General features: G+C 47.1%; 1 protein-coding gene across 2 annotated transcripts in view; it reads right to left on the reverse strand.

The window, feature by feature from the left end:
• Positions 1-25,423, reverse strand: part of ASIC2 (acid sensing ion channel subunit 2) — a 1,116,666-nt gene that overhangs the window by 69,064 nt on the left and 1,022,179 nt on the right. For both annotated transcript variants that reach the window (XM_027567843.2, XM_027567842.2), the window contains exon 3: positions 9,990-10,117. In XM_027567843.2, coding sequence (XP_027423644.1) covers positions 9,990-10,117 — 128 coding nt within the window. The remainder of the gene's footprint in view (positions 1-9,989; positions 10,118-25,423) is intronic.

Below are 25,423 nucleotides of genomic sequence, written 5' to 3' on the forward strand. Positions count from 1 at the left end.
ATATTTTATCCCTTCATAGTAGTTACCCTTATTTTTGGCATATATATATAAGTTGTTCTCTCTTTAAAATTTTGAGATACAGTTTCTTCTAACAGATCAAAATATACCCTAAATCACTAGTGTATGGCTTTGTTCTAGTCTCCTGCCTGATCACATTCTCTCCCTTTTTTTTTCTTTTTCATTTCTCTTTTTTAAAAAATCTTCTTCTTTCTTTTTCAAACAACTTCTTATCGTATCAATTCCTTTTATAAAATCTTTTATAATTTTCATCTTTACAGTCATCTTCCATCCCTTCATTGTATCAACCCTTATTTTGTACATATATAAGTCTTCCTTTAAAATTTTAGGAGGCACTTTTTTCTAACAGACCAAAATATGCCCAAAATCTAGTGTGTGGCACTGATCTATGCACCAGCCTGATCATATTTGATCATATTCGTTTTTTTTCATATTGTTCTGTTTTTGTATTTATCTTTTTCTTTTTGTTTTTTTTTCTTTCTTTCCCTTTCTTTTCCCCTGGTTTCAGGTCTTTTCTGATTTGTATAGAGTATATTTGCTGGGGACGTTAACCTGTTAGCATTTTGTTCTCTCATTCATCTATTCTCCTCTGCACAAAATAACAAGACGAAAAAAAACACCTCAGCAAAAAGAACAAGAGATAGTACCGTCAGCCAGGGACCTACTCAATACAAACATTAGTACGATGTCGGACCTAGAGATCAGAATCATGACTTTAAAGATACTAGCTGGGCTTGAAAAAAGTGTGGAAGTTATTAGAGAAATCCTTTCTGGAGAAATAAAAGAACTAAAATCTAACCAAGTTGAAATCAAAAAGGCTATTAATGAGGTGCAATCAAAAATGGGGGCACTAACTGCTAGGATAAATGAGGCAGAAGAGAGAATCAGCAAGATAGAAGACCAAATGATGGAAAATAAAGAGGCTGAGAAAAAGAGCGAGAAACAACTACAGGATCACGAGGGCAGAATTCGAGAAATAAGCGATACGATAAGACAAAACAACATTAGAATAATTGGGATCCCAGAAGAAGGAGAAAGAGAGAGAGGGGCAGAAGGTATACTGGAGCAAATAATAGCAGAGAACTTCCCTAATGTGAGGAAGGAAACAGGCATCAAAATCCAGGAGGCACAGAGAACCCCTCTCAAAATCAATAAAAATACGTCAACACCCCGACATCTAATAGTAAAACTTGTGAGTCTCAGAGACAAAGAGAAAATCCTGAAAGCAGCTCGGGAGAAGAGATAAGTAACCTACAATGGTAGAAATATTAGTTTGGCAACAGACCTATCCACAGAGACCTGGCAGGCCAGAAAGGACCGGCATGATATGTTCAGAGCACTAAACAAGAAAAATATGCAGCCAAGAATACTATATACAGCTAAGCTCTCATTGAAAATTGAAGGAGAGATAAAAAGCTTCCAGGACAAACAAAAACTAAAGGAATTTGCAAACATGAAACCAGCCCCTCCAAGAAATCTTGAAAGGGGTCCTCTAAGCAAAGAGAGAGCCTAAAAGCAGCAATAGATCAGAAAGGAACAGAGACAATACACAGTAACAGTCACCTTACAGGCAATACAATGGCACTGAATTCATACCTTTCAATAGTTACCCTGAATGTAAACGGGCTAAATGCCCCAATCAAAAGACACAGGCTATCAGATTGGATTAAAAAACAAGACCCATCCATATGCTGTCTGCAAGAGAATCATTTTAGACCCAAAGACACCCCCAGATTGAAAGTGAGGGGGTGGAAAACCATTTACCATGCTAATGGACACCAAGAGAAAGCTGGGGTGGCAATCCTTACATCAGACAAATTAGATTTTAAAACAAAGACTGTAATAAGAGATGAGTAAGGACACTATATCCTACTGAAAGGGTCTATCCAACAAGAAGATCTAACAATTGTAAATATCTAGGCCCTGAACATGGGAGCAGCCAATTATATAAGGCAATTAATCACAAAAGCGAAGAAACACATTGACAACAATACAATAATAGTGGGGGACTTTAGCACCCCCCTGACTGAAAAGGACGGATCATCTAAGCAAAAGATCAACAAGGAAATAAAGACTTTAAATGACACAGTGGACCAAATGGACTTCACAGATATATTCAGAACATTCCATCCCAAAGCAACGGAATACACATTCTTCTCTAGTGCCCATGGAACATTCTCCAGAATTGATCACATCCTAGGTCACAAATCAGGTCTCAACCGGTACCAAAAGATTGGGATCATTCCCCGCATATTTTCAGACCACAATGCTTTGAAACTAGAACTCAACCACAAGAGGAAAGTCGGAAAGAACTCAAATACATGGATGCTAAAGAGCATCCTACTAAAGAATGAATGGGTCAACCAGGAAATTAAAGAAGAATTAAAAAAATTCATGGAAACCAATGAAAATGAAAACACAACTGTTCAAAATCTTTGGGATACAGCAAAGGCAGTCCTGAGAGGAAAGTATATAGCAATACAAGCCTTTCTCAAGAAACAAGAAAGGTCTCAAATCCACAACCTAACCCTACACCTAAAGGAGCTGGAGAAAGAATAGCAAATGAAGCCTAAACCCAGCAGGAGAAGAGAAATAATAAAGATCAGAGCAGAAATCAATGAACTCGAAATAAAAAAAAACAGTAGAATTGTGCGAGACTGTTGAATCACAGATCTGTACTTCTGAAACAAATAATGCGACATATGTTAAGAAAAAGAAGATAGCAGGAGGGGAAGAAAGAAGGGGAGTAAATCGGAGGGGGAGACGAACAGGAGAGATGATGGACTCTGAAAAACAAACTGAGGGTTCTAGAGGGGAGGGGGGTGGGGGGATGGGTTAGCCTGGTGATGGGTATTAAAGAGGGCACGTTCTGCGTGGAGCACTGGGTGTTATGCACAAACAATGAATCATGGAACACTACATCAAAAACTAATGATGTAATGTATGGTGATTAACATAACAATAAAAAATAAAAAAAACATGCTCTGAACAGCTTCATAACCTGATACATTATGTAACCTTTTTATAATTAAGTGTCTTGACCTGTCAAAATTAAAATAATAACGGATCTACCTCATAAGGTTATTGTGTAAATAAAGTTAAGATAATGCAAAAAAAATAAAGTAGTGTTTGGGGTGGAGGATAATAATAGCTGACATCTACTGAGCACTTAGTGTAAACCAAGAAATGTTCTACATGAAGGCACTGACTCAGTCCTCCAGCTGACCTCTGAGATAGGAACCATCATTCCCATTTTGCAGATGAGAAGAATGAGGTGCAAGGACGCCCTCTAGTGAGTGCATATGTGTACTCAGGCCACTCATAGGGTTGCGAGACTTAGGCGGAACAGCAGTTCTGGGGATGGGGAAGAGGATGCGTTCCATTTAGACTGTTGATTTGAGATGCCCATGGGACTCTGTGGGGAGGGGTTCAGCAGCATCTGGGCTGGGAGTAGTGATCTGAGAGTCATGGTCAAGGGCGAGAGCACTCAAGGAGACTGCAGGCTGGGAGAGGCCAGAAACAGCATCCTGGAGCGTCCATTGTCGAAGGGTGAACAGAGAAAGAACTGCTCATGAAGGAGACTGAGAAGGAAATCAGGCCAGAGAGAAGAGTGTCTCAGGAGGGCATGATCAACAGTTTACCTGCCACTGAGAAACCAGGTAGGGTATTGACTGAGGAGTGGGGAGTGTCTTTATCAACAAAGACGGGCTTCAGCCACAAAAATTTCATAGGTCGCCTTGATGAAGAACAGTTTCAATGGAGTGCTAGAGGTGGGCTGGGAAGTATAAGGGAGGTGAGGAAGGAGAGACAAGTCTCCAGAATGGTTTGGAGGCTCTTTGTTAGGGAAGGAAGGAGCGGGAGAGGCTGCAAGGCAGAGGGGAGGCAGGGTAGAGTGATTTTATCTTCTTAGAAGACTTGAGCATATTTTTATGTGGGCTTATTTTGGGATTCCCTCAACAGAGCTGAGACACTGGCTCATCCTAGCCAATCAACAAGCCTTCTTCCCTGACCCCCCACCCCCACCATCACCTCCACCTTGAAAAACGCAAGCGCTCATTGTGTAGGAAAAAATGGCGAAAACCTGACTATTGACAAAACCATGTGGAGATCTGGAAGAATTTCTATTTTAGAGGCTGAGTGGTAACAAGTGGTTAAGTAGCTATGCTGGTAAATGCTTAGTTGGTTCTTATTTTTAATCTCTTTATGAGAAACAATGTACCCTGTTGATCATGGAGGGAATGGCCACACAGCAGTCCATCCACCTCCTGGCACCCCCCTGGTGCTTTCAGGAGTGGAACTGGATGCTGCCATATTTATGTGGCTCCAGCTTTGGCAGTTTGGAGTTGCTGAAGGCATGTGTAACAAGTTCTCTCTTCTGCCTTGAAAAAAAACAAATGGGCAAAACCTCCATTTCTAATGAGGTCCATGAAGCAGATATTACAGACCATGGATCTGGCTGTCAGATTGACAAATGAGTCTTCTCTAGAGAGTCACTTAGGAAGTTGTATTTGGAGCTGAGCGGAGCTGTCAAGAGCAGACGGGGGCACCCCCACCCAACAGCTGAGACTGTTTATTTGGGGTGGGGTAGGGGATACTATTGTTGTGAGCCATGGTAGAATTCCCTCCAACTGTTGGATGTGTGGCCAACCTGCACTAAAGGCAAAGGCTTAAGCTTCTGCTGGAGCCAGCTTGGCCCCACACATCCCGCCAATTGACTTAATTCGGTCCAGCAAGACCCAAACATTTGTATCTGCCGTCATTTACAGCCCCGAACAGGCTAGTGGGCAGCTGCTCAAGGCAAGGTATGGTGTGACGATGGGCATTCTCATGGTAATTTGGATACAGCCCAAGTGAGGAACCAACAGAGAGTCCAGGTTTTGGGATTGGAACCCTTCTCATTCCCAGTGGTGAACGAACAAGTGGTAGTGAAAGGGGTTCTTGGTGAAAATGGGATACCTCCAGCCAGTGATTTTCCAACCCTGGCACCCCAAGGCATTTCTGAGACCTCGAAATATAGACCCAGGGCCATGTTTTCCAGGAAATTTTCTGAACAGTGGGACTGGTGGCCAACTAACTACCCAGGATCTCTAGATTCATTCTCAGACCTACAAGAGGTATGGCAAATGGCTGAATTTGAATATTTAGAAAACAAGAATCAACACTAGGCTCTTGGAGGAGGGCATGAGAGATGATGAAAATCTTCTGATATCAAATCACAACTGGGAGTTCCATCAGGATGAGCAATCACCTTAAATTAGGCTAAAGAGTCTGACTGGTGATGTCAACATTGAAGACAGTCTTGGGCTCTTACCATATGAATGTCCTAGCTTTGCACTTCCACATCTATCCACACACTCACGTAATTCTCCCCAAATTCCAGAGCTCTGTCCTGCCCCTCTCATCTGTTGCTTCCACTCTCATGTACACAGATGGTTTCCAACCCTGAACCATTTCATGAGCTTTTGGTTTGATTAGGGTCTCTAAGTGTGTAGCCAGAATGATACAGATATCACCATCTGTCACAGGTTGGCTTAGCCTCAGGGAGAAGGAGGGGCCTCAGGGCTCATTTGCATGGGAGTTTTGGCAGGGGTGGAAGGGGGGAGGCAGGGAGAGCATAAGAGTACAGCATTTGAGTGCTATTTGAACAGAGGGTGCAGATTTGGGCATCAGAGTTCATTCATTCTTTGAACAATGTGCACTTACTGAGCTCATATATAAGCAAGGCGCTGATGGTATAGAATTCGAGAGCAATAGTCCTTTTGCTCTCAGGGAGCTCCCAGTCTGTGGTGAGGCAAGAGCTGATGGAGCCTAAAGAAATCAGTTCTTAAAAGGCAGGTGTACAGATTAGTGATGTGCAAGGGGAGGTAAGTCCTACAAGGAGACTTTTGTATCTCTTAGGAGTGGGACAAAATTGCCAACAAACCCACTTCATTCTGTGAGTGCTCCAAGGCTGGGAGCAGGTCTTGCTGATCTTCGTTTTTCCCAACACAAGAAGTGCTCAGTGAGTATTTGTTGAAGCAATAAATGAATGTATAGAGAGTTGAATGGGGCAACTAGCTGCTTCTTAGGGGTGGCAGAAAGTCTTCTTAAAGACCACCATCTTTAAACAACGTTTGGAAGTATGACTAGGCCTTTGCCAAGCAGATAAGACAAGGAAGGGATTCTGGGCAGAGGGAACAGTGGGGTAAAATACACAAAGCAGGCATCAAAGAACAGGGAGTGTTTGGCTGATGTCCAATGTATGTTGGTCAACCACAGGGAATGGAGAAGTTGGAGAGAGGGCCGGGGCCTCGTTGAGCAGAGCCTCAGAAGTCATTCTTAAGTGTTGAGGCTTTGCAAATTATGGGAAGCGGTAGAATTAAAGGGATTTTTTTAAAAAAAGATTTTATTTATTTATTTGACAGAGAAAGAGAGAGAGAGAGAGACAGCAAGAGAGGGAATACGAACAGGGGGAGTGGGAGAGGGAGAAGCAGATTCCCCGCTCAGCAGGGAGCCTGATGCGGGACTCGATCCCAGGACGCTGGGATCATGACCTGAGCCGAAGGCAGACGCTTAATGACTGAGCCACCCAGGCGCCCCGAATTTAAGGGATTTAGGTAGGGTAGCAATGTGACCACTCTGTGTGTGAGCTGAAGCAAGGGTACTACTGAGGAGCATGTTCAGGACCTCTCTTCTAAAGTTTTAAGAATACTATTTACCTGTGACTTCAGGGCTATTAATGCTGGAGGCCCTTTGAGGTCATCTAACCCAGCCCTTCCATTCCATGCATGGGAAACCCCATGGCGCAGGGAAGCAAATTGTCCGCGGTCTCATGGCACAGTGAGGACTAGACTCCAGGCCTCTGGGCTCCCAGTCTGGTTTCCTCTCTACAGAGAGATCTGGGCTCGAGGCTGAGCCCTGCTCTCCCCCTACAGTGCAACCTTAAGCAAGTTACCTAACTGCAGTTTTGTCATCGGGCACGTGGAGATAACATCATTTCCTTTTTGGGGTTGCTGTGGGGGGTTAAATGAAATAATGCATGTCAAGTGCCTTGGTTGTTTGATGCCTGGCAGGTGGTGTGTGCTCAGTTAGAAGTGACTGGTATTATTCCTCCCTTCTAGGGTCTGTCTCCACTCCAGTGTGTCATCCCGTTGCTTGTCTCTGGTGGTGGTGGTGGTCCTGGGATCCTGCAGGACTCCCACCATAGCTGAGCTCATCAAAAGATCATTTCCCAGGCTGTCCGGTAAGTCAGGCGCATACCCTGGCTTCACTGGGTTTAGGGCAAATACTGATTTTAAAACAGTCATCTTCAGTCTGGGTTACAGCGCAATAATGTGCTCTTTTGGAATAAAAAAATGAAAAGATATTGAAGGAGGTATGTATATACTTGGCACGGGTGGAGTGATTTTTACCATGCCAAAGGACCTCCCCATTCACAAAGAGATTCATGGTAGGGGTCCTTTAAATCACCAGTTCCTCTTCGTGCTCTCACGCAGGAGTCAATTTCCCTAGTGTGATTCACACTAACTGTCCAGGAAAGGGCCTCCCGCTCCCATAGTCTTGTCACCCCTGGCCTTCTCGCAAGATTCCCTTGAGCTTTGAGCTGAAGCAGCCGAATTCTGGAACGGGGGCACTGTAGCCAAGGCAGACTGTAGGAGGCACCATGATTTTATATGCCACCAAGGAAGAAATAGCACTGCTAATTTTAGCTATAAGATGCCATTGATTGAGAAACAAATCCCGATTTCAGAAATGTTAAAATGTGAAAAAAAAAATACAGTTGACTCTTGAACAAGACAGGTGTGTGCACTTACATGTGGATTTTTTTTGATATATATAGTACAATGTGGTAAATGTATTTTTCTCTTCCCATGATTTTCTTAACATGTTCTTTGTTCTAGCTTACTTTCTTGTAAGACTATGGTATATAATCCAAATAACATACAAAATATGTGTTAATTGACTTTTTTATTGGTAAGGCTTCTGGTCAACAGTAGGCTATTATTAATTCAGTTTCTGGGGAGTCAAAACCCCTAATTGACTTAGGTGTCCCTAAGCCCCATGTTGTTCAAAAGTCAGCTATACTTCCTGGAATCACTGAAATGCAGTGTTTGAGAACCAGGGTCAGCTGGATACTAATGGCAGAATGAGAACACACAAATGGGACCAATCCCCAAGTTATACTTGGCTTCACGTAATATTATTGTTTTTTGTTTGGGAAAGAAACCACTAATTTGTAAGCTCTGCGGGATAGACCCTGGGTGTCTTTTGTTCGCCACTGTATCTCCATGACCTCGTTCATAGTTGGGGTTCAACAAATATTTGCTGAATGAATAAAAAAATAAAGAGCCATGTTATAAAACATGTGGAAAACCCAGAAAAGAAAATAAATCATTCACAATTCCCCTACTGTGGGTATTTTGGCTTATTTCCTTTGAGTCTTATTTCCTATGAATATGCTCTTTTATATACATGTAAACATAATTTATTATTAGATTTAGCTCTGGGATGTTTTTGTATTTCTCTATTAATATGAATGAAACGATGAAATGAGATGATGCAGAAATGCTTTGAAGATTTGTAAAATGTTTAACCAGATAACTTATTATTAGTTATAATACTCCTAGGAAGGCTGCTCTGAATGAGGCTGATTTTCTGAGAACACACTTCAAAGCAAACAATAAATTTCTTCTCTGAAGCCTGGAATGGGCTGTCCCTGCATCCTGCTCACCGTGGGGAGTCCCTCGGTTTCCTTTTGGGAGGAGAAAGAGACTCAAGGGTTCTTAGAAGTCCTGAGCTCCAGCTTCCCACTCAGTCCAGAAATTTCTTTAGTGTCGCTCATGAAGGGCAAGTCCCTGCCCGAGAAAATTCAAGCCTGTCAAAAGAATTTACTATCTGCTCCAGCCAACACCTAAAGATCTGGCTTCTGTCCCCTTGTCTTTGTGGGCAGATAGGAGCCTAACTCTGACAAGTGCCAGTTAGCAAAACCCAGGTGGGTTTCTCATGGACCAGTCCCCCCTTCCTGCTTTCTGCCATTTTCCACTTCCCTGACTCCGCTCCAGGCCTTTCTGTTCCCCTCCCTTCCCCTCACGTTTCCATTAAGATGCCCAGCCACCTCTGTGAAAATGGAAGTTGAGTTCCGTTCATGCTGAACCCTTGTTCCTACTGCAAGGGTATATTTTTGATTAAAATCTGTCCTTGTCACTTTAACGAGTGTCTGGCTTTGCTTACTGTAGGCCGTACTCCAAAGCCCATGAGGCTAATAGCTTGGGTTCTGGGCTCACCGGGGCTGCCTGTCTGTCTGCATGCCTTGACTTGTTAATCTGCGTTCTCGACCTTCTTGACTCAAATCCTCAGCCCTGAACTTGGCTCCCTGCCATCTGCTTCATGACCTCCTTCTTTGTCCTTAAAGATGAGGTTTTCTGGCTGTGCCACTTGTTCCCCACCTGGCACACCCTTGCGTGCTCATTTCTGATCTCCCCACCTGCCTCATCCTCTGGGGCCTGTGGACGCCAGCCAGCCTTCCAGCCTCCTCTGCCACTGCCTCAAAGCCAATATCCCACCCACTGTGTGCTACAGTGGAGGTGGATCTTGGCCCTCAGCAAGTACTCAGGCATTAAGTACAGGGAACAGTTTGGGAAGCCCACAGTAGCAAAGCTTTCCTATAGATTTAGAAGGTTCTAGACCCCCACCCCCCACCAACGGTTCTGGAAAAAACCCTCATCCAATTCGGTGAAAAAGACAGGAAGCTGGGTTTCTCTCACACCCAATTTTAGGAACCGACAGGTGGTATGGGAGAATTGGGTTACAGAGTTTAGCTGATACCTTTCTCCAATTTCTAGGTGAGCCCCTGTCCCAAGGCCAACACCACTCAGGCCTCTTGAGTGGACTCAGAGCCTTCCAAAAGTGGGAGTCCCATTTCCCCTCCTCATGCCTCTGCAGGTGGCCGGTGTAGGCCCGGGACCACTGGTCCCGGAAGCCCAGAAACTTACCCTCTGCTCCTGGGTGGCCACGAAAGTCTGGAACCCTGGAGCCACCCCAAAGCCCAGTTCTTGGATGAAAGGCGGCTCAGATTGACTGTGGATCTGAACTTTCACTCCTGCTTCAAATGTCGTTTCCTCTGAAAGGACAAAGATAGAGCCATGGGTCAGCGACAGCAGATGCTCACAGACTCCTGGGATTGAGAAGCTCAAAGGGACGTTAGAAAGGCCACGTGAGGGGCAGCATCATGGCCTGCAAAGGCATCCACATCCTCATCCCTGGAAACTATGAAGATGCCACTTTGCACGGCAGAAGAGACACCGCAGATGGGATTAAGGTGGGGACCTGGAGAGGGGAGGTTATCCTGGATTATCCAGGCAGCCCGATGTTATCACAAGGGTCCTCGTGGGAGGGAGGCAGGAGGGTCAGAGTCAGAGAGAGAATGGAAGAAAGCTTGGTTGCTGGATCTGGACACGGAGGGAGGAGCCACAAGCCAGGGGATGCAGGCAGCTGCTAGTCACTGGACAAGGCAAGGGGATGGATTCCACCCCCCCCCCCACCCTGGAGCCTCCCCAAGGAATGCAGCCCTGCCAACACCTAGATTTTGGCCCCGTGAGACCAAGTTTTGGACTTCTGGCCTCCAGAACTATAACAGAATAAATCTGTGTTGTTTGAAGCCACTAAGTTTGTGGCATCTGTTACAGTAGCTGTCAGAACAGAAGCTAATGCGATTAGGAAGTGAGTCAAGCTAGTGAATACTAGCTTCTCTCCTGGGCCTTGAGCTGAGGTCAAGGGGATCAGGAGGGGAGCAGACCATGGATGACACAGCAGTAGAAATGAAAATAGAGGACTTGCTTGTATGCTAAGATGCCCGGGGCCCCTTGGAGCTGCAGGAGATGGGCAACCAGAAGAGAAGCTTCTGCTTCTCTTTCACTTGGCAAGAGAAATGGACCTTGGCAGTGGGAGGTGGCAAGAGTGGTGGAAGGTGATGGGGTGGCAGAGCCTGGCTCATCCTAAACGTTCACAATTGGTGGCGAAGGCACCTGTGGGATATATGAGCCTTTCCTGGGTCTCCTCTGTCTTCCTCTTTCCAAACAGCCTGCAGAGGGAGCTTTCCAGCACGCAAACCTGCACAACTCTCTCCCATGCTGATAAGGAGCCTCTTTAACCTGCCCCCGTTTGTTTCCAGCCTTGCTCGGGGCAGCCTTCTGCTTCATGACGCCAGGTGGTCCAACCCTCCCCGGGCTGCCCAGATTGGTTGTTACTGGTCTCTGCTCTGCATGGATGCACATGCATTTCCTTCTGCCTGGACTGCCTTTCAACCTTGTTCACCTGACCAATCTCCCTACTCGTCACTGGAGATTCAGCTCCCAGCCCCACCCAAAGCAAACCTGTCTCTTGTTCTGTTGTATTCTTTACATATGCCTGATGAAGCTTCTGCCACACCAGGCACTAATCCTTTATCTGACAGCCTCGTCCACCAGGCTGGAGTATCCTGAGGCCAAGTTCTGGGCTGTGTCCCTGGATCTCAAAGGTCCTGCGCAGGTCCAGGCCATATAGCAGGCACTCAGGCAACAATGCCCGCTGAGTGAACAAGGGATTTGTGACTCAAACCTCACTCAGTTATTAACGGACAAGGCCAATCTAGAGTCCAAATCAAGGAGTGTTCTCAAAGAAGGGAATGGGCAGAGGATGGGTAAATGCAGGAAAGGGGGAAGATGGAGTGGGGGAGAAATGGAGGTCGAGGTCAGGGAGGGAGGGAGGTGTTAGCACTGGACCATAGTCTGGGGATGAACACTGCCAGGAAGGAAGGGCTGGGGCCAGGCACGGGAATGGGCGAGACCCACAGACAGCCGGGTGGCCAGTGACGGAGGCAGGGGGAGGGGATCGGAGCTGGGTGAGAATTCCAAGGTAGGGGTACATGGGCAGAAGGGCTCAGTAGGCACACAGGGAATAGCAGGAAGGATAGGCAGGGGTTCCAGAGTCCAGACTTGGAGCCCAGTGGCTGACCTGGGGTTTAGGGAGAGGAGACCCTCAGCCAGGGATCCTTTCATAAGGTAATAGAGGAACGGGAGAGGATCCCAGGCAATCCACAAACACACTCCCTTCCCCCCAGCAGTCAAGGATTCTGCTAGTTCTTTACCCAGATTGTCCGTGTGCAGCCTGCTGCCTGAATGTCCCGGGATGCCTGCGGTTTGGGGCCCGTCTCTCCTGCGGATGGTGAACGCTGCAGAGAAGAGAGCTCCCCTTATTCCTCCCAGTGCCGCACAGGTGCATCGGGGAAGGGGACTGCGGGAGACAGAAGGTGGATGGGAAGGGGAGGGGTGAGCCTGCCCAGGGGAGGGGTTGAGGAGAGGTCAGGAGCCTGAAGAACAGGCTCGGTTGGGGAAGGAGCGAGGGTGGCAGATGCTGTGATCACAGGGATGCTCGTGCTCCCTGTGCACTCACTGAACGGAAGGCATGTTCAGTGAGCTGTGGGGGGTCGAATGGGAGAGATGCCAACGTTTGTTTTCTGGAGCTCTCTGAAGCCATGTGCCTGCTGTATAACTGAGCTTAGGAGACCTGAGAGCCAGTAAGACAGGCTCAAAGGAGGGGACCTGTGGCTCACAGGGAGAAATGAAAAGTGAAGCCTTTCTGTCAGAAATGCTTCGAGTAATGGGCAAAGCAGACAGGCCTGGCGTGCCTGCATTGTGAGACCCGCCCGAGGCCAGTCAGACCAGGTTGGGATTTGAAGGGGAGTTTATTCCCCGAAGCAGCAGGGGCCGGGCGGAGTACATTTCTAAATAATCTCATATCATCACACATATCCAGCCACCAGATGAGCACAAAAGAGAGTGATGGATAAGGTTTCCACTCTCTTTAGAGAACTTTCTGCCAAGATAGAATGTTCTAGAATCTGTGCTTTCCAACATAAGAGCCACTAACCACATCAAGTGTGACAAGTGCATCCAAGGAACTGAGATTCTAAATAATTAACTAATTAACTCCTCCCCCCAGCTTTTGAGATAAAGTATACGATGTGATGATTTGATATAGGTACACCTTATGAAAGGATTTCCCCATCAGATTAATTAATATATCTATCACTTCACCTACTTACCTTTTTTGTGCCTGCCTTATTTATTTTTTATTGAATTTAAATTTAATTAATTAACTTAAATTTAAATAGCCACATGTGGTTAGTGACAACTCAATGGGCAGTGCTGCTGGGGAATGTTAGCTGTGAGCAGACCCCAGATGTTTCAGAGCATCAGGGACAGCAAGGACGCCACCCCCTTGCTTTCCTAGGCAGGTGCCCCTGGGGGGTCTCTGGCCTGGAGGCCTTGGGTGATTTGGGTGGGGCTCTGGGCAAAGCAGGGCTGTGCGTCTTCATGGCAAGCCCACGGCTACCATCCCAGACCCTCTCTGGCCGTGTCTCCCCATAGCACCACTTATTCTCACATCTCCAGATAGTTTGCTTCTCTTCCTTCATGGGACTGCGCTCGGCTGCCCTCTGTGGATCATTCTCCAGTCTGACTAGTGAACAGCCCCCTTCCAGTCTCTGCCCCATACCCACTCGCAGTCTCCTACACTTCCTGGACATGGACACTATCAGTGTAACGATGAAGACCCAGTTTAAGAGCTGAAGTTATCCAACATAGACTGCTGGAGCCAAAGGCTCAGATCAGGTACCTCAGAGGTCCTCAAACTGGAAGGCTCATCGAAATCACACAGGGAGCTCTGGGTGAGGATTCTGGTGACCCACCCCTAGATCCAGTCACGCTGGGGTGGAGCCAGGCGTCTGCATTTCCAGAGATTCGGCTATAGGTTATCTGAGGCCAAATGCATGTGGGCAAGTAGAGATCTAGTCCAGAGAGGGGAAGTGACTTGCCCAAGATCACACAGCAAGTCAATGGTAGAGTAGGGGCTGGAAGCTGTTAGGTCGCCTGACTTCCAATTCATTCCCCACCCTGTGGCAGCTGTGAGTCTGCCCAGGGTCTGGTTGGACACAGGGAAATGCCAGCACCGCATGCTGCCTGTCCACGTCGCAGGACTCCGGGGGTCTCTCCTGCTGAGATGCAGGTGGGCTGCACATAAAACCACAGCACCAGCAAATATAACAATAACAGTAACTGGGACCACCCACGCAATTTTTGGGGTCCCAGCACAAAATGAAAATGTGGGGCCCTTTATTAAAAAATTATTTCGAATTTCAAGGCAGCCACAGCAGAGCTAATTAAACCAAGAGTGTGGGCCTTCGGAGCACGGGGACCTGTGTGACCACACAGGTTGTGCATCGAAGGAGCCAGCCCTGACAATAACCCAGACTGACGTGGACAGAATTCTTCCCAGCCTCATATTCCCCTCACCACCAAATGATTTGACACTGAGCTGCTTCAGAGTGCGGGCCCCCAGTGCAATGAAGGATTTGTTTACTCATCATGAACACCAGGATTCAAAGCCCCCGAGAGAGAGAGAGAGAGAGAGAGAGAGAGAGCGCGAGCGAGCACAGAGAAAGGGAAAGTTACTACACACACAGTGTTGGGAGCCTTTGTTAATTGGGACCAAATATGAAAGAAAATTCGATCAGGAGGAAGGCGGTAAGGCGTGTTCAACCTGCAGAGGCCGGAATACCGTAGCCCTTTTCAGGAGCACAGCCATGGCCAGCTCAAGGTGAGGTCTACCTGTAGAGCGTTTTCTGTGCGCGCAGAAAGGATTTGGAACCTCTGTGGGAGGAGACGGGCGAGCCATGGGCAGAATGCATAATGGGGCCAGGAAAGTACATCGCAATAAAAGAAGCTTAAATCTTTAATCTTTGCAAATTACAGGAAACATGCCGAGGAAATAAACACGAGGGACGTAGGAAGGGAAGATTTACTGAAAAGCCGGAGGAATTTTCTAGGCTAAGGCAGGGACATGTTGATACAGAGCAATGTGTTGGCTGAAGCCGACTTTCTAACAGTGGCTAGGATAGCTAGCTGGAGGGGAGAGGGTGGGAGGGCGGCCAGCCACACGGGGACTCAGTGCAGGGCAGCCTTTCCTGGCCAGTCCTCCGCACTCTGCTCTCTGCCCTGGGAGCTGCAGACAGTACACACTGTCCTGATGGGCTCCCTTGCCCTCTGGCTTCCAGTTGGGTTCAGTAAGTGACGGGTCTGCAGGAAACTGGAGGAGAGAGGAGTCAGTCTGAGATATTCAGTCTCTTGGCTCTCTTTGCTGGGTCACTGTGGGTTAGCTGCCCAGCACCTTGGAAAGCCACAGTTCTGGGCTGGGGGGCCAAGGGGAGCTCTCTGTATTGCTCTTTCTCTCTGGGTTCTGATGCCAGCTCCTTTCCCCTTTCCCTAGGCATGGTAGTGGTTGTCCTGCTACCAGGCTTGGGACAATGTACCACCTGCATTGCCCTCCCTAAGCCTTGCCCACAGCTTTGTAAACAGTCCTTCATTCATCTTTCCTTGTATTACCCAGTCTGTGGGTGCTGTTGATGGCCTTGCTTGGGTTTTCATTGGTACAGCCCCCAGATGGCATCTACTACCTAAGCTCTGAGAGACAGCTAGAGACACCTGTGCACCACCATAGGAAGCAAGGAAGGACAGCTGTTGAGTCTGAGCACAATTGGCAGGAGACCTCACTGCCTACAGGGTGGTCTGTGGTTTTCAAAGTTCATCCTTATTTTGAGCTGAAAACTGCCTGTTTACAGATATCCCCCCTAATCCCAGCTCTAACCCTTTTTCCACTTGACACCCCTTCAAGGATCTGAAGGTACATACTGTGACCACCGGAGTCTTTTTTTTTTCCATGCTAACCTTCCTCAGTGGCCCTGACCCCAGTGTGTCTTCATTTCTGGAAGCTTTGCTAGCGGAGGTATGCTCAGGGAGGTGCTTTGGCCTGGAGAGGCTCCTGTGCAGAGGGGCTCAGGACCCTCTCCCTATCTCCCACAGGACAGCCAATAGCCCTTCACGGTGTATGGACCTCCTGGGGACACTGGGTGGGGACACTGGGTGGGGCCACAGTGAGCAAAGCTTGTACCCAGAGTAGCGAACCCTTTTCCCCACGGAGTGAGCTGGATATTCAAAGAGAGGTGGGAACACAGGCCCTTCTACCTGGTGGGTCAGAACCAGACAGAGCCTAGGACAGTTGGTTAAATACTTGGGGCTCAGGCAGGGTAAGGTCAAGTCCAGCTCCATGATCTTTGGCAAGCTATTCAATCTCTTGGAGCCTCATTTTTCTGCAAAATTTGCAGGATGGGTTTGGACATAATAATGGACCTGTCTTCATAAGACTATTGACATTGCACAGAAAGCCCTCAGCACAGAGTCTGGTGATTAAGAAAAGCTAACTTATAGTGCTATCATCATCATTAATCAGTGTTTCTGGCTTTCAACAAAACCCAGCTGGATCAGCTGCTCTCCCCCACTGCTCCTTCCTCACGGGACTCCCTGCCTCTAGACTGGCCCTTCTCTCCTTCCATCTGGTTGACCCCTACCCAACTTCCCTGTCCCCACCTCCTGGAAGCCTTCCTCCATTGGATGTCCCAATATCTGGTACTTACCTTTTTCATGTACCTCTCTCTCTCCACTAAGCCTGGCAGACACTTGGGGACAGGGTTCATGTTTTATTTATGCATATATGCATAATGCTTGGCACATAGTAGGTGTCGTAAACACTTGCTGAAGTGAACAAACAGCACAGCTGATCTCTGAGACTCACAGGGTCCCAGCTGCTCATTTTACAGTGGAGACACAGGGATGCCAAGAGGGTGGCACCTTTGCCTGGGTCTCAAGGCGAGGTTTTGGCCAAGCTGGGTCTGCCACACAAGGCTTGCTGAGCCAGCTCAGCACCCTCTGCACAGTCTCAAGGTGGCAGGTGCTTATTCAGAGGCTGGTGGGCGGCTGTTTAGGAACTTAAGCTGTGGGGTCACAGCAAAGACTGCCCAGGACACCCCCCTGAAGGGACCCAGCTGGTGTTACCATCTTGGGTGGCTGCTATCTGCTTGGCTTCTGTGGCCCCTGACTTTACAGTGGGGGGTGAGACTCAGCCTTTGGGCTTTGCTGCTTCCCAGGATCAGGGAGTGTCCAGGTCCATGTTTCAGCCGGGTGGGGGAGGGGCGCCTGTCCATCCACTGGGCCACCCACGCTCCCCCGATCCCCCACTGGTTTCCCTGGCTCTGCCACCGCTAACTAGATGCTGGGGCTTGACCCTGCAAGTCCCTGGGGACTTGTGTGTGTGTGTGTGTGTGTGTGTGTGTGTGTGTGTGTGTGTGTGTGTGTGACAGAGAGAGACAGAGACAGGAGGGTGAGAGGAACTATCTCTGAAATTGCTCTCACCTTCTCTTCCTTCCCTGAGGCATCTCCTGAAAAGTGCTGCTATTCACAGAAACAAAGGAAGCCCTGGCCTTCCCGAGGCCCCATTCCGCATCCATCCCCTGGTTCCCTGCACAGTGACGGACCGAATGCCAAGCGTGGACACGTGCCCCAGGCCAGGGACCGAGGGCCCAGCAGGGAACCGAGCAGGGCCTGCGTCCTCGTGGAGCTCCCGTTCGGGGTGGGCAGACAACAACCAGGGACACAGCGGCGGGCCTGCGGTGACCAGTGCTGGGGGGGTGGGGGGGGACAGGGAGACAGCACGGGCAGGGCGGCTGTGACTCTCCCAGAGGGGAGGCAGGGTAGGGCTTTCCAGCGTGATGGTCTTTGGGCAGGGACCTGACTGAAGTGGGCAGGCGGGTGGTGGGGTGTCCCCGGGCGAGCGTTCCGGGCAGGGGGAACAGCAGGTGCAGGAGCCCCAAGACAGAGAGGCACTCGGCCTATTCTCAGAGCCACGGGGCTGTGGTCCGAGGCCGATGATCACTTTATTATGCCTTACAGTCGCCCCAAGAGGCAGGCTTATTACAGATGCGAAAACAAATGTCTCACTGAGAGGAAAACAAAGGCTCAGAGCGGTCAGCTTACCACAGCGAGCAAATCCAGCATCAATCCCTGGCTGTCCGTCCCCAGGGCTCTGCTCTTTGCCCTCTAACACCTGGTCTCGCTCAGAGGGCGTGCCTTTCCAGTGTCACTGACCACAGTCTCCATCGGGTAGTTCCCCTTTGAGAGCCTGCAGGCCGGGACTCTGAGCCACTCAGCTTTGCATCCCCTGTAGAACGTGGCAAACAACTATACTCACACGAGTGTGGTGAGCTTTGGGGTTTTCACAGACTTCACTTCCTGGATCCTCCCAGCCATCCTGAGACAGGCATCAATATCCCCACTTATAGAAATACAAATACATATACATATATATATATATAATTACATTTTTTTTACATGTTATCTATTTTATAGATGAAGAAGCCAAAGTCCAAAGAAAGGAAAGGACAGGCCCATGAATCATGGTTGCATAGAATTTTGGAGCTAAGAGAGTCCTTGACACTGCTTAAATCCAACTAACTTTTCATCTTGCTGGTGAGAAAATTGAGACCCACAGGGAAGAGAGTGGCCAATGGCCACATGGCAAGTGGTGGCCTGGTATAGCCCAGGAACCAGGTATCTTGACTCCTCCCCCTCCTCTGCCCTTTGTCAGTCAGCTAGAGTAAGCACTGGTCCCAAGTGACAAGCCAATGAGGGTTCAAGCTGTACAGGGATGGAGGGAGAGAATTATTTAATTGACATTGGGCTCAGCAGCCTGTGTTCTCTCATCTTAGAGTTCAGGGGAAAGCTCACTGTGTGGGACAGTGACAATGATAGGGAGTGAGGTGCTCGCCCCAGCCCTTGACAGCTCTGGCGGAAAGGGTCTGCCAGACATCGTTTGGGTGGTCCGCTAGAGGCGCCATCTTGGTTCCTCCTGCTCTTCTGGCATGCATAGAGGAATCCAAGGAGGCCAAGGTCGGGCCCTGGAAAGGGGAGCAGAGGAGGGTCTCAAGAAAAGTGTGGGTTCTGACATCATGGAGCCCTGGGTCTGACTCCCAGCCCTACCACTGAATATCTGTGTGACCTCAAGGAAGTTATATTGCCTCTCGGAGCCTTAGTTTCTTCTTGTTTAAATTAAAAGGGGGGCTGATCCCTCAGGTGATTTTTAGCCTTGCAATTCTATGAGCTGGGGATCATGCACAAGTCTCCTAACCTCACTGCATCTCATTTTAATTTCCTGAAAACTAGAGTGAAAAAAACCCAAAATGGCTGTTCAGCACTCGCAAGTCAGGGGAAGCTGAGTTTTCTAAAGACAACATAAAGAATTCCCGAGTTGCTGCCTGGCTAACATTGGGCCGTGTGTGTCTTGTGCTCCCTGCCCACCCCTCCCCTGACAGGCCCGGTTGAGCAGCACGCCTAGGTGAGCAAATCCGAACGCAGCATGGAGACAAGTGTGCTCACACTCCATTGCTCAGAGGTGACATTTTGAGGCTAGACCAGCTCAGGAGGAAGAAAAATCAACACTGTGTCCCCAAGCCAGATGGGCTGCAATTATGTCTGTTCAGGGCAGCAGCATGATGTAGTGGGGTTCTCACCAATAGCTCCTTATCAAGGGGCCACGACAGTGTGGTGAGGGCTGCAAACCTCAGCCCCTTCCTGCAGAGGCTCAAAGCCCCTGTGACGTGATTTGGCAAAAAGTTTAACCAAGTGTTGCCCAAAGCAACCGTTTTTTATTCCCCCTTCTCTTTTTCTGTTTGCATTATTAAGAGACACTAGCTCTTGGCGGAAAGAACCAAGGACCAAATCAGAGATATGGATTCAAGTGCTAGTTCTAATACTTCTTAGCCATGAGGTCATAGGAAAGCCACTCAGCATCTCAGAGACTTGCTTACTTACCACCTGTTAAATGGGTTAATCTCTTAAATGATGAGAGATTAGTCTACATCATAAGAGTATATGAGGATCAGAGGATAGAATGCAGGTGAAGTACGTTGTATACTATAGAGTGATGTACCCCTGTTGTGGAAGGAGATGGTTAATGTTGGGTCTTAGTTATGCAATGCAACAGAGAAGAGTGGCTTCACTTGACACATTCCTGTTAAATAAGATGTTTACAAAACATATAATGACCTCACTGATATGAGGAATTCTTAATCTCAGGAAAGAAACTGAGTGTTACTGGAGTGGTTGGGGGTGGGAGGGATGGGGTGGCTGGGTGATAGATATTGGGGAGGGTATGTGCTACGGTGAGCGCTGTGAATTGTGCAAGACTGTTGAATCACAGATCTGTACTTCTGAAACAAATAACGCAACATATTTTAAGAAAAAAGAAAAAGAAGAAGATAACAGGAGAGGAAGAAAAGGGGAGTATGTCAGAGGGGGAGACGAACCATGAGAGATGATGGACTCTGAAAAACAAACTGAGGGTTCTAGAGGGGAGGGGGGTAGGGGGATGGGTTAGCCTGGTGATGGGTATTGAGGAGGGCACGTTCTGCATGGAGCACTGGGTGTTATGAACAAACAATGAATCATGGAACACTGCACCAAAAACTAATGATGTAATATATGGTGATTAACATAACAATAAAAAATTAAAAAAAAAATAAGATGTTTACAAAACATACATTAGTGAAGGCACCCGTGTGGAGTTTCGTCTACTCTCATTACAAAAAGATTTATCCCAAGGATTTTTTAAATAATGAGTTTCCCTGGTACATTCAGGCTCAGAGATTATAAACTACTTGCTAAGAAGGCTGATGAGTCTGGGTAGGCAACCAACATGCAGGAGATACCAACCTTGAAAAGCCATCAGGAAGTGCCATGTATCTGGAATTATAGGGGAAGTTGGTGGATGATTGAGATTCTATTTATAAAATAAATTCTATTTATAAAAATGCTGTTTACACACGTTGGTGATGAAAGTTAAGTACAGCCAGATACTGAACAGATCACATATATAGATTTTGATATAATTATGGAAGTCAAAGTCATTCAAAGCATTCTGTTATTGAATATTTTCTCAATCAGTGGATATAAAAAGCATGATAGCGTTCATGTGGGGGGTGACGTCTGAGAAATGTCTAGATGTTAAAAAGGCATCCTTATACTCGCAAAGGGTGGGAAACAGCGGTCTGGATCAGAGCTTCTCATACTAGAATGCGAATCGGCCAGGGATCCTGTTATAATGCAGATTTGGGTTGGGCTCTAGGTTCTGCATTTCTGACAAGCTCCGAGGCGATGCTGTTGCTGCTGGTTGGAGGACCACCTTTCAGGGAGCAGGACTCACAGGAGAATATTGATGTGTTAGCAGGACACACCAGGTCCGGGGTGATCTGGCTTCTGCCCACCTGTCCAGCTCCAGGTCTCAGCCTTAGAGCCAGCTACCCCGGGCACCCTGGGCTGTTCTGGGCCTTTGCTCCGGATTCCCCTCCCTCTGCCCGGCCTCTCACCTCCTCATGACTCACCTCTTCTCCAACTCTCATCCTCTGCCTAGCCACCTGGCAGCCAGGCCTGGGACGAGGCCCAAAGGTCACCTCCTCTCTGAAGCCTCCCTGACTTGCCCTTTTCCTCCCTTCTGGAACCCATCACCTGCTCCGTCGATCCTTAGCAGTTAGAGCACTTGATGACATCTAATTGTTTACATGTGCCCAGATTGCAGAAGTCTGGCACCCTGCAGGCGCTTTATGTGAGTGTTGTTGGGTCAATGCATTTCCATCTCATCCATAAAAGGAACGCTCGAGAGAGTTCCTAGATTGTCAACTCCTTGCAAACCTGGACTGAGCCCTTCGTGTGCATCCCTGAGGGTCTGGCACCCAGTAGGTAGTTTTGGCAATTTACTGAAGAGGAGGGCATGAGCTCTGAGGTGGGTCTGCTTCATCTGGATATGGCCCCCAGACCACCGCCTGCCGGGCTGCCACATCTCACTGGAGCACGTACATTTTCCGCACAGCACTTAGCATGTGCGTGAGGCAATTCTCAAGAACGATCAAAGTCAGGCTTCTGGCTGCTTCATGGATGCTTGCCTCCAGTGGTGCTTCTGACTTGTGGTATCCTTTCTCCCGATTCCTTGGCACCTGTGGAGACCCGCTCCCCCTCCCCCATCCAGTGCAAAGGCCCACTCTGGGTGTGAGCCCAGAACCCCAGCTGGCTTCTGCACGTCCCCGGGTCCCCGACTCTCAGGATTCAGCGGGAGACTGCGCCTCTCCTTCCGGGAAGGGCCTCAGCACCAGGCACCATGACAAGAGTGCTTCCTGGGAGCAGAGATGTCAGAAAAACCATAGCAACCATCTGCATCCACTCCTGCTCTGTCCCTTTTGTGATGGAAGATAGAAATTGTGCTACTCCTTTAGCCACTCAGGCCTTCCAGCTATGCAGAGACGTTCGGATCATTTTAAATTTAATTTTAATTTTTACCAAAGCAATATATGTACATAATTTAAGAAGCCAAATGATAACGCAAGGTTTTTAATGAAAAACAGCAGTGTTGGGCTCCACATGTCCCCAAGCCCTGAGCCTCAGTTTTCAGAGACAGCTACTTTCAACCGTGTGAGCTGTTTCTTCTCATATTTACTTTCATATTTCCATGGACATCAATTGCTCGAAAGATATTTCTTGGTTTTAAAAAAATTTGGAGGTATTATCCACCAAATTCCTCCCATGGGAGATGAGCATGTAGACTTCTTCCATGAGGTGGCCTGTTGTATTTCTTTTCCTTCCATCCTCCTGTAGACTTATACGATATTTTGGTTAAGCCAGTCTCCAGCTTTTACGGAATTAGGTAAATATTGCCCACACCCCAGCCTTGTAGTATCTAATGATTTCGATCTTTTTCTTGTGAAACTCTTTTGTGTTTCCTGTTTTTTTTTTTTTCTTTTTCTTTTTGTTTGTTGGTTTGTTTGGCTTGTTAGATATCGATCACAGAAATGGCAAAAAAAAAAAAAAAGGCAAACTCGTAGAAACAGAGGAGAAAAGTGGTTGTCAGGGGGTAAGGATGGGGGAAATATACAGAGGTTGGTAAAAGGGCACCAACTTTCAAGATAAATAAGGTCAGAGGGTGTGATATAAAATATGGTGACTATAGTTGATGACACTGTTTGGTATAATCGAAATCTGCGAAGAGAGTAGAATGTGAATGTTCTCACCAAAGAATATATTTTATATATTAATATATAACATATATATTAATTATATATTAACATACAGATATAATTTATATATTAATTACGGCTATATTATTGATAGATATGACATATAACATATTTATATATTTGATATATATGATATATGTATGAAATATATATGGTGTATATATTTGGAATATATATATTTAAAGATTATTTGAGAGAGAGAGGGCATGCGCTTGTGAGCAGGGGGAGGGGCAAAGGGAGAGGAAGAGAGAGAATCTTAAGCAGACTCCCAGCTGAGCATGGAGCCCCACCTGGGGCTTGATCTCAAGACCCTGAGATCGTGAACCTAGCCAAAGCCAAGAGTCAGACGCTTAACTGACTGCGCCACCCAGGCGCCCCTGAAATATATTTGAAACCAAATTCTACCCTCATATTTCATTTGTAGCTTGCTAGGTAAAGAATTCTATCTTAGAAAAGAAACATTTCCCATCCCTCCTCTCTGCCCAGTGTCCTCTGGTTTCAATTGCATCTGCTGAGAAGTCCCAGGTCATGCTAATTGTAGATCTTACGTATGTGATTTGTTTTTTCTTTCCAAAAACTTTTAAGGTTTTTTCTTTATCTCTGTTAGCCTGAATTTCTCAAGGATGCGTCTTAGTTTGGTTGTTTAGCCACTTACTGCGGACAGGGCTTGGTGAATTCTTTAGCTACGGATAATCACGGGCTTTGGCTGGGAACTTTTCATATCTTACTTCTCTGCCAACTTCCCCGTCTCCATTCTGTCTGGTTTGTTATTCTAGAACTCCTGGTAGGAGCATGTTGGACTTCCTGGATTTACCCTCTCATTTTCGTATTTCCCATTTTCCATTTGTTTGTCTTTTTGTTTTACTTTTCGGGAAATTTCCTCAATTCCAACCTCTCTATTTTTTTTTTTTAATGTAATCGTATTTTAATTTCCAGGAGTTAAAAAAAACACAACTTTTCCTTGCATGTTACTGGTTAATAGCATCCTATTTTAATAGCTTGTACTTATGGATGCAATATCTCTCATCTCTTGAGAATTTTTAAAAAGTGGTTTGATGTTTCTTTCTGCTCCCTGCATTTATTTTGTATTTATTAAACACTTACATAGTGCCCAATATTATTCAGGGATTTTCTAAGTACTTCATAAATATTAACTCATTTTAGTCTTCCTAACAACCTTTCAGAGTAGATAATAATATTATTCTTACTTTAGAGGTGATGGAACAGAGGCTCAGAGAGGTAATTTGCCCAAGGTCACACAGCTGGTAAGTTGTGTAGCAGGGATTTGAATCCAGGGCTCTGGTCTGGCTCTAGAGCTTGTGCTATTAATCATTATCCCTATTTCTCACAGTTTCTTTTTTTGTTTGGCTGGTGTGGTTCCTTTCCTGTCAGTGGCTTCCCTCAAAAACCAGGCATTTTGGCTGTCCACTCATAATTAAGAGGGACTTAAATGCTGCCCAGTCGTTCCTGGGTGTGGGAGAACTTACTAATGGACTTCCTTCTGGGGGGATCTAACCAGTTACTAACGGACTTCCTTCTGGGGGGCTGGGAGACTTAACAGCTCCTTTTATAGACTTTGAACTAATCCTCCTAGTTTTCCCTACCTCTTATCCCTTCAGCAGTGTCTGATGCCTCTGATTCCTGACCCTTTCTGGGGGTTCAGTGGTGAGAACTGTGTGGCTTTAGTCAGCTTTTCAGTGCAGACCCTTATCCCTCCGCTTTGTCTGCCACAAGCCAAGTCAATTACCATCTGTCTTCCATCTTCCAAAAACTTGCTGGCATTGACTGTTGGCCTTCTTTCCCATCCTCTCTGTCATTGTGTGTTTATACTTAAAAAAAAAAAAAAAATCCACGATGGCCATTTAGGTGGGGTGTGTGGAGGTAGTCTCCAGCGTTCAACCAGAAGTCTAGATTGCCAACTTCCCCAGGGCTCCGGAGCTCAGCAGACACATCATGAGCTCCTTTCACCATCCCCCGAGAAGGGAGAGAGATGTTTGGAGGTGGTCTCTGGGATGTACACAGCCATAGAACCAATGGACACCATTTTTGTCCTGGGAATAACAGGCGTCCAGCCAGTGCTTTTCAAACTGGGTTCCCTGGAGCCCTAGGGTTCCTCAGGGTTGGCCGTAGTGAGCATGGGGCAATCACACTGAGGTCCCCATCTCCAGGTGAACCAGAGCAGCTCTACCTTTATCTGTTCTATATACAGGGGCTGTGCTAAAGCCTTTGTTCAGTACAAGGATTCTTCTGCTATTGAGGAAAAAAAGAGGGAAAAATAGAAAAGGAAAAGTTTTCAGACCTATCATTATCTGCCATTCTCTCTCCAGAGATGTCACCTGGACCGTTTCTTTTTTCCTTTTTTTTTTTTCCTGAGCTATATTCACGGCAGTGCTTTTACAGTCACATCTTGAACATTAAAAGGCACGTAGTGAAAGGAGA

This window comes from Zalophus californianus, chromosome 16 (assembly GCF_009762305.2).
Source record: "Zalophus californianus isolate mZalCal1 chromosome 16, mZalCal1.pri.v2, whole genome shotgun sequence".
Lineage (NCBI taxonomy): Eukaryota > Metazoa > Chordata > Mammalia > Carnivora > Otariidae > Zalophus > Zalophus californianus.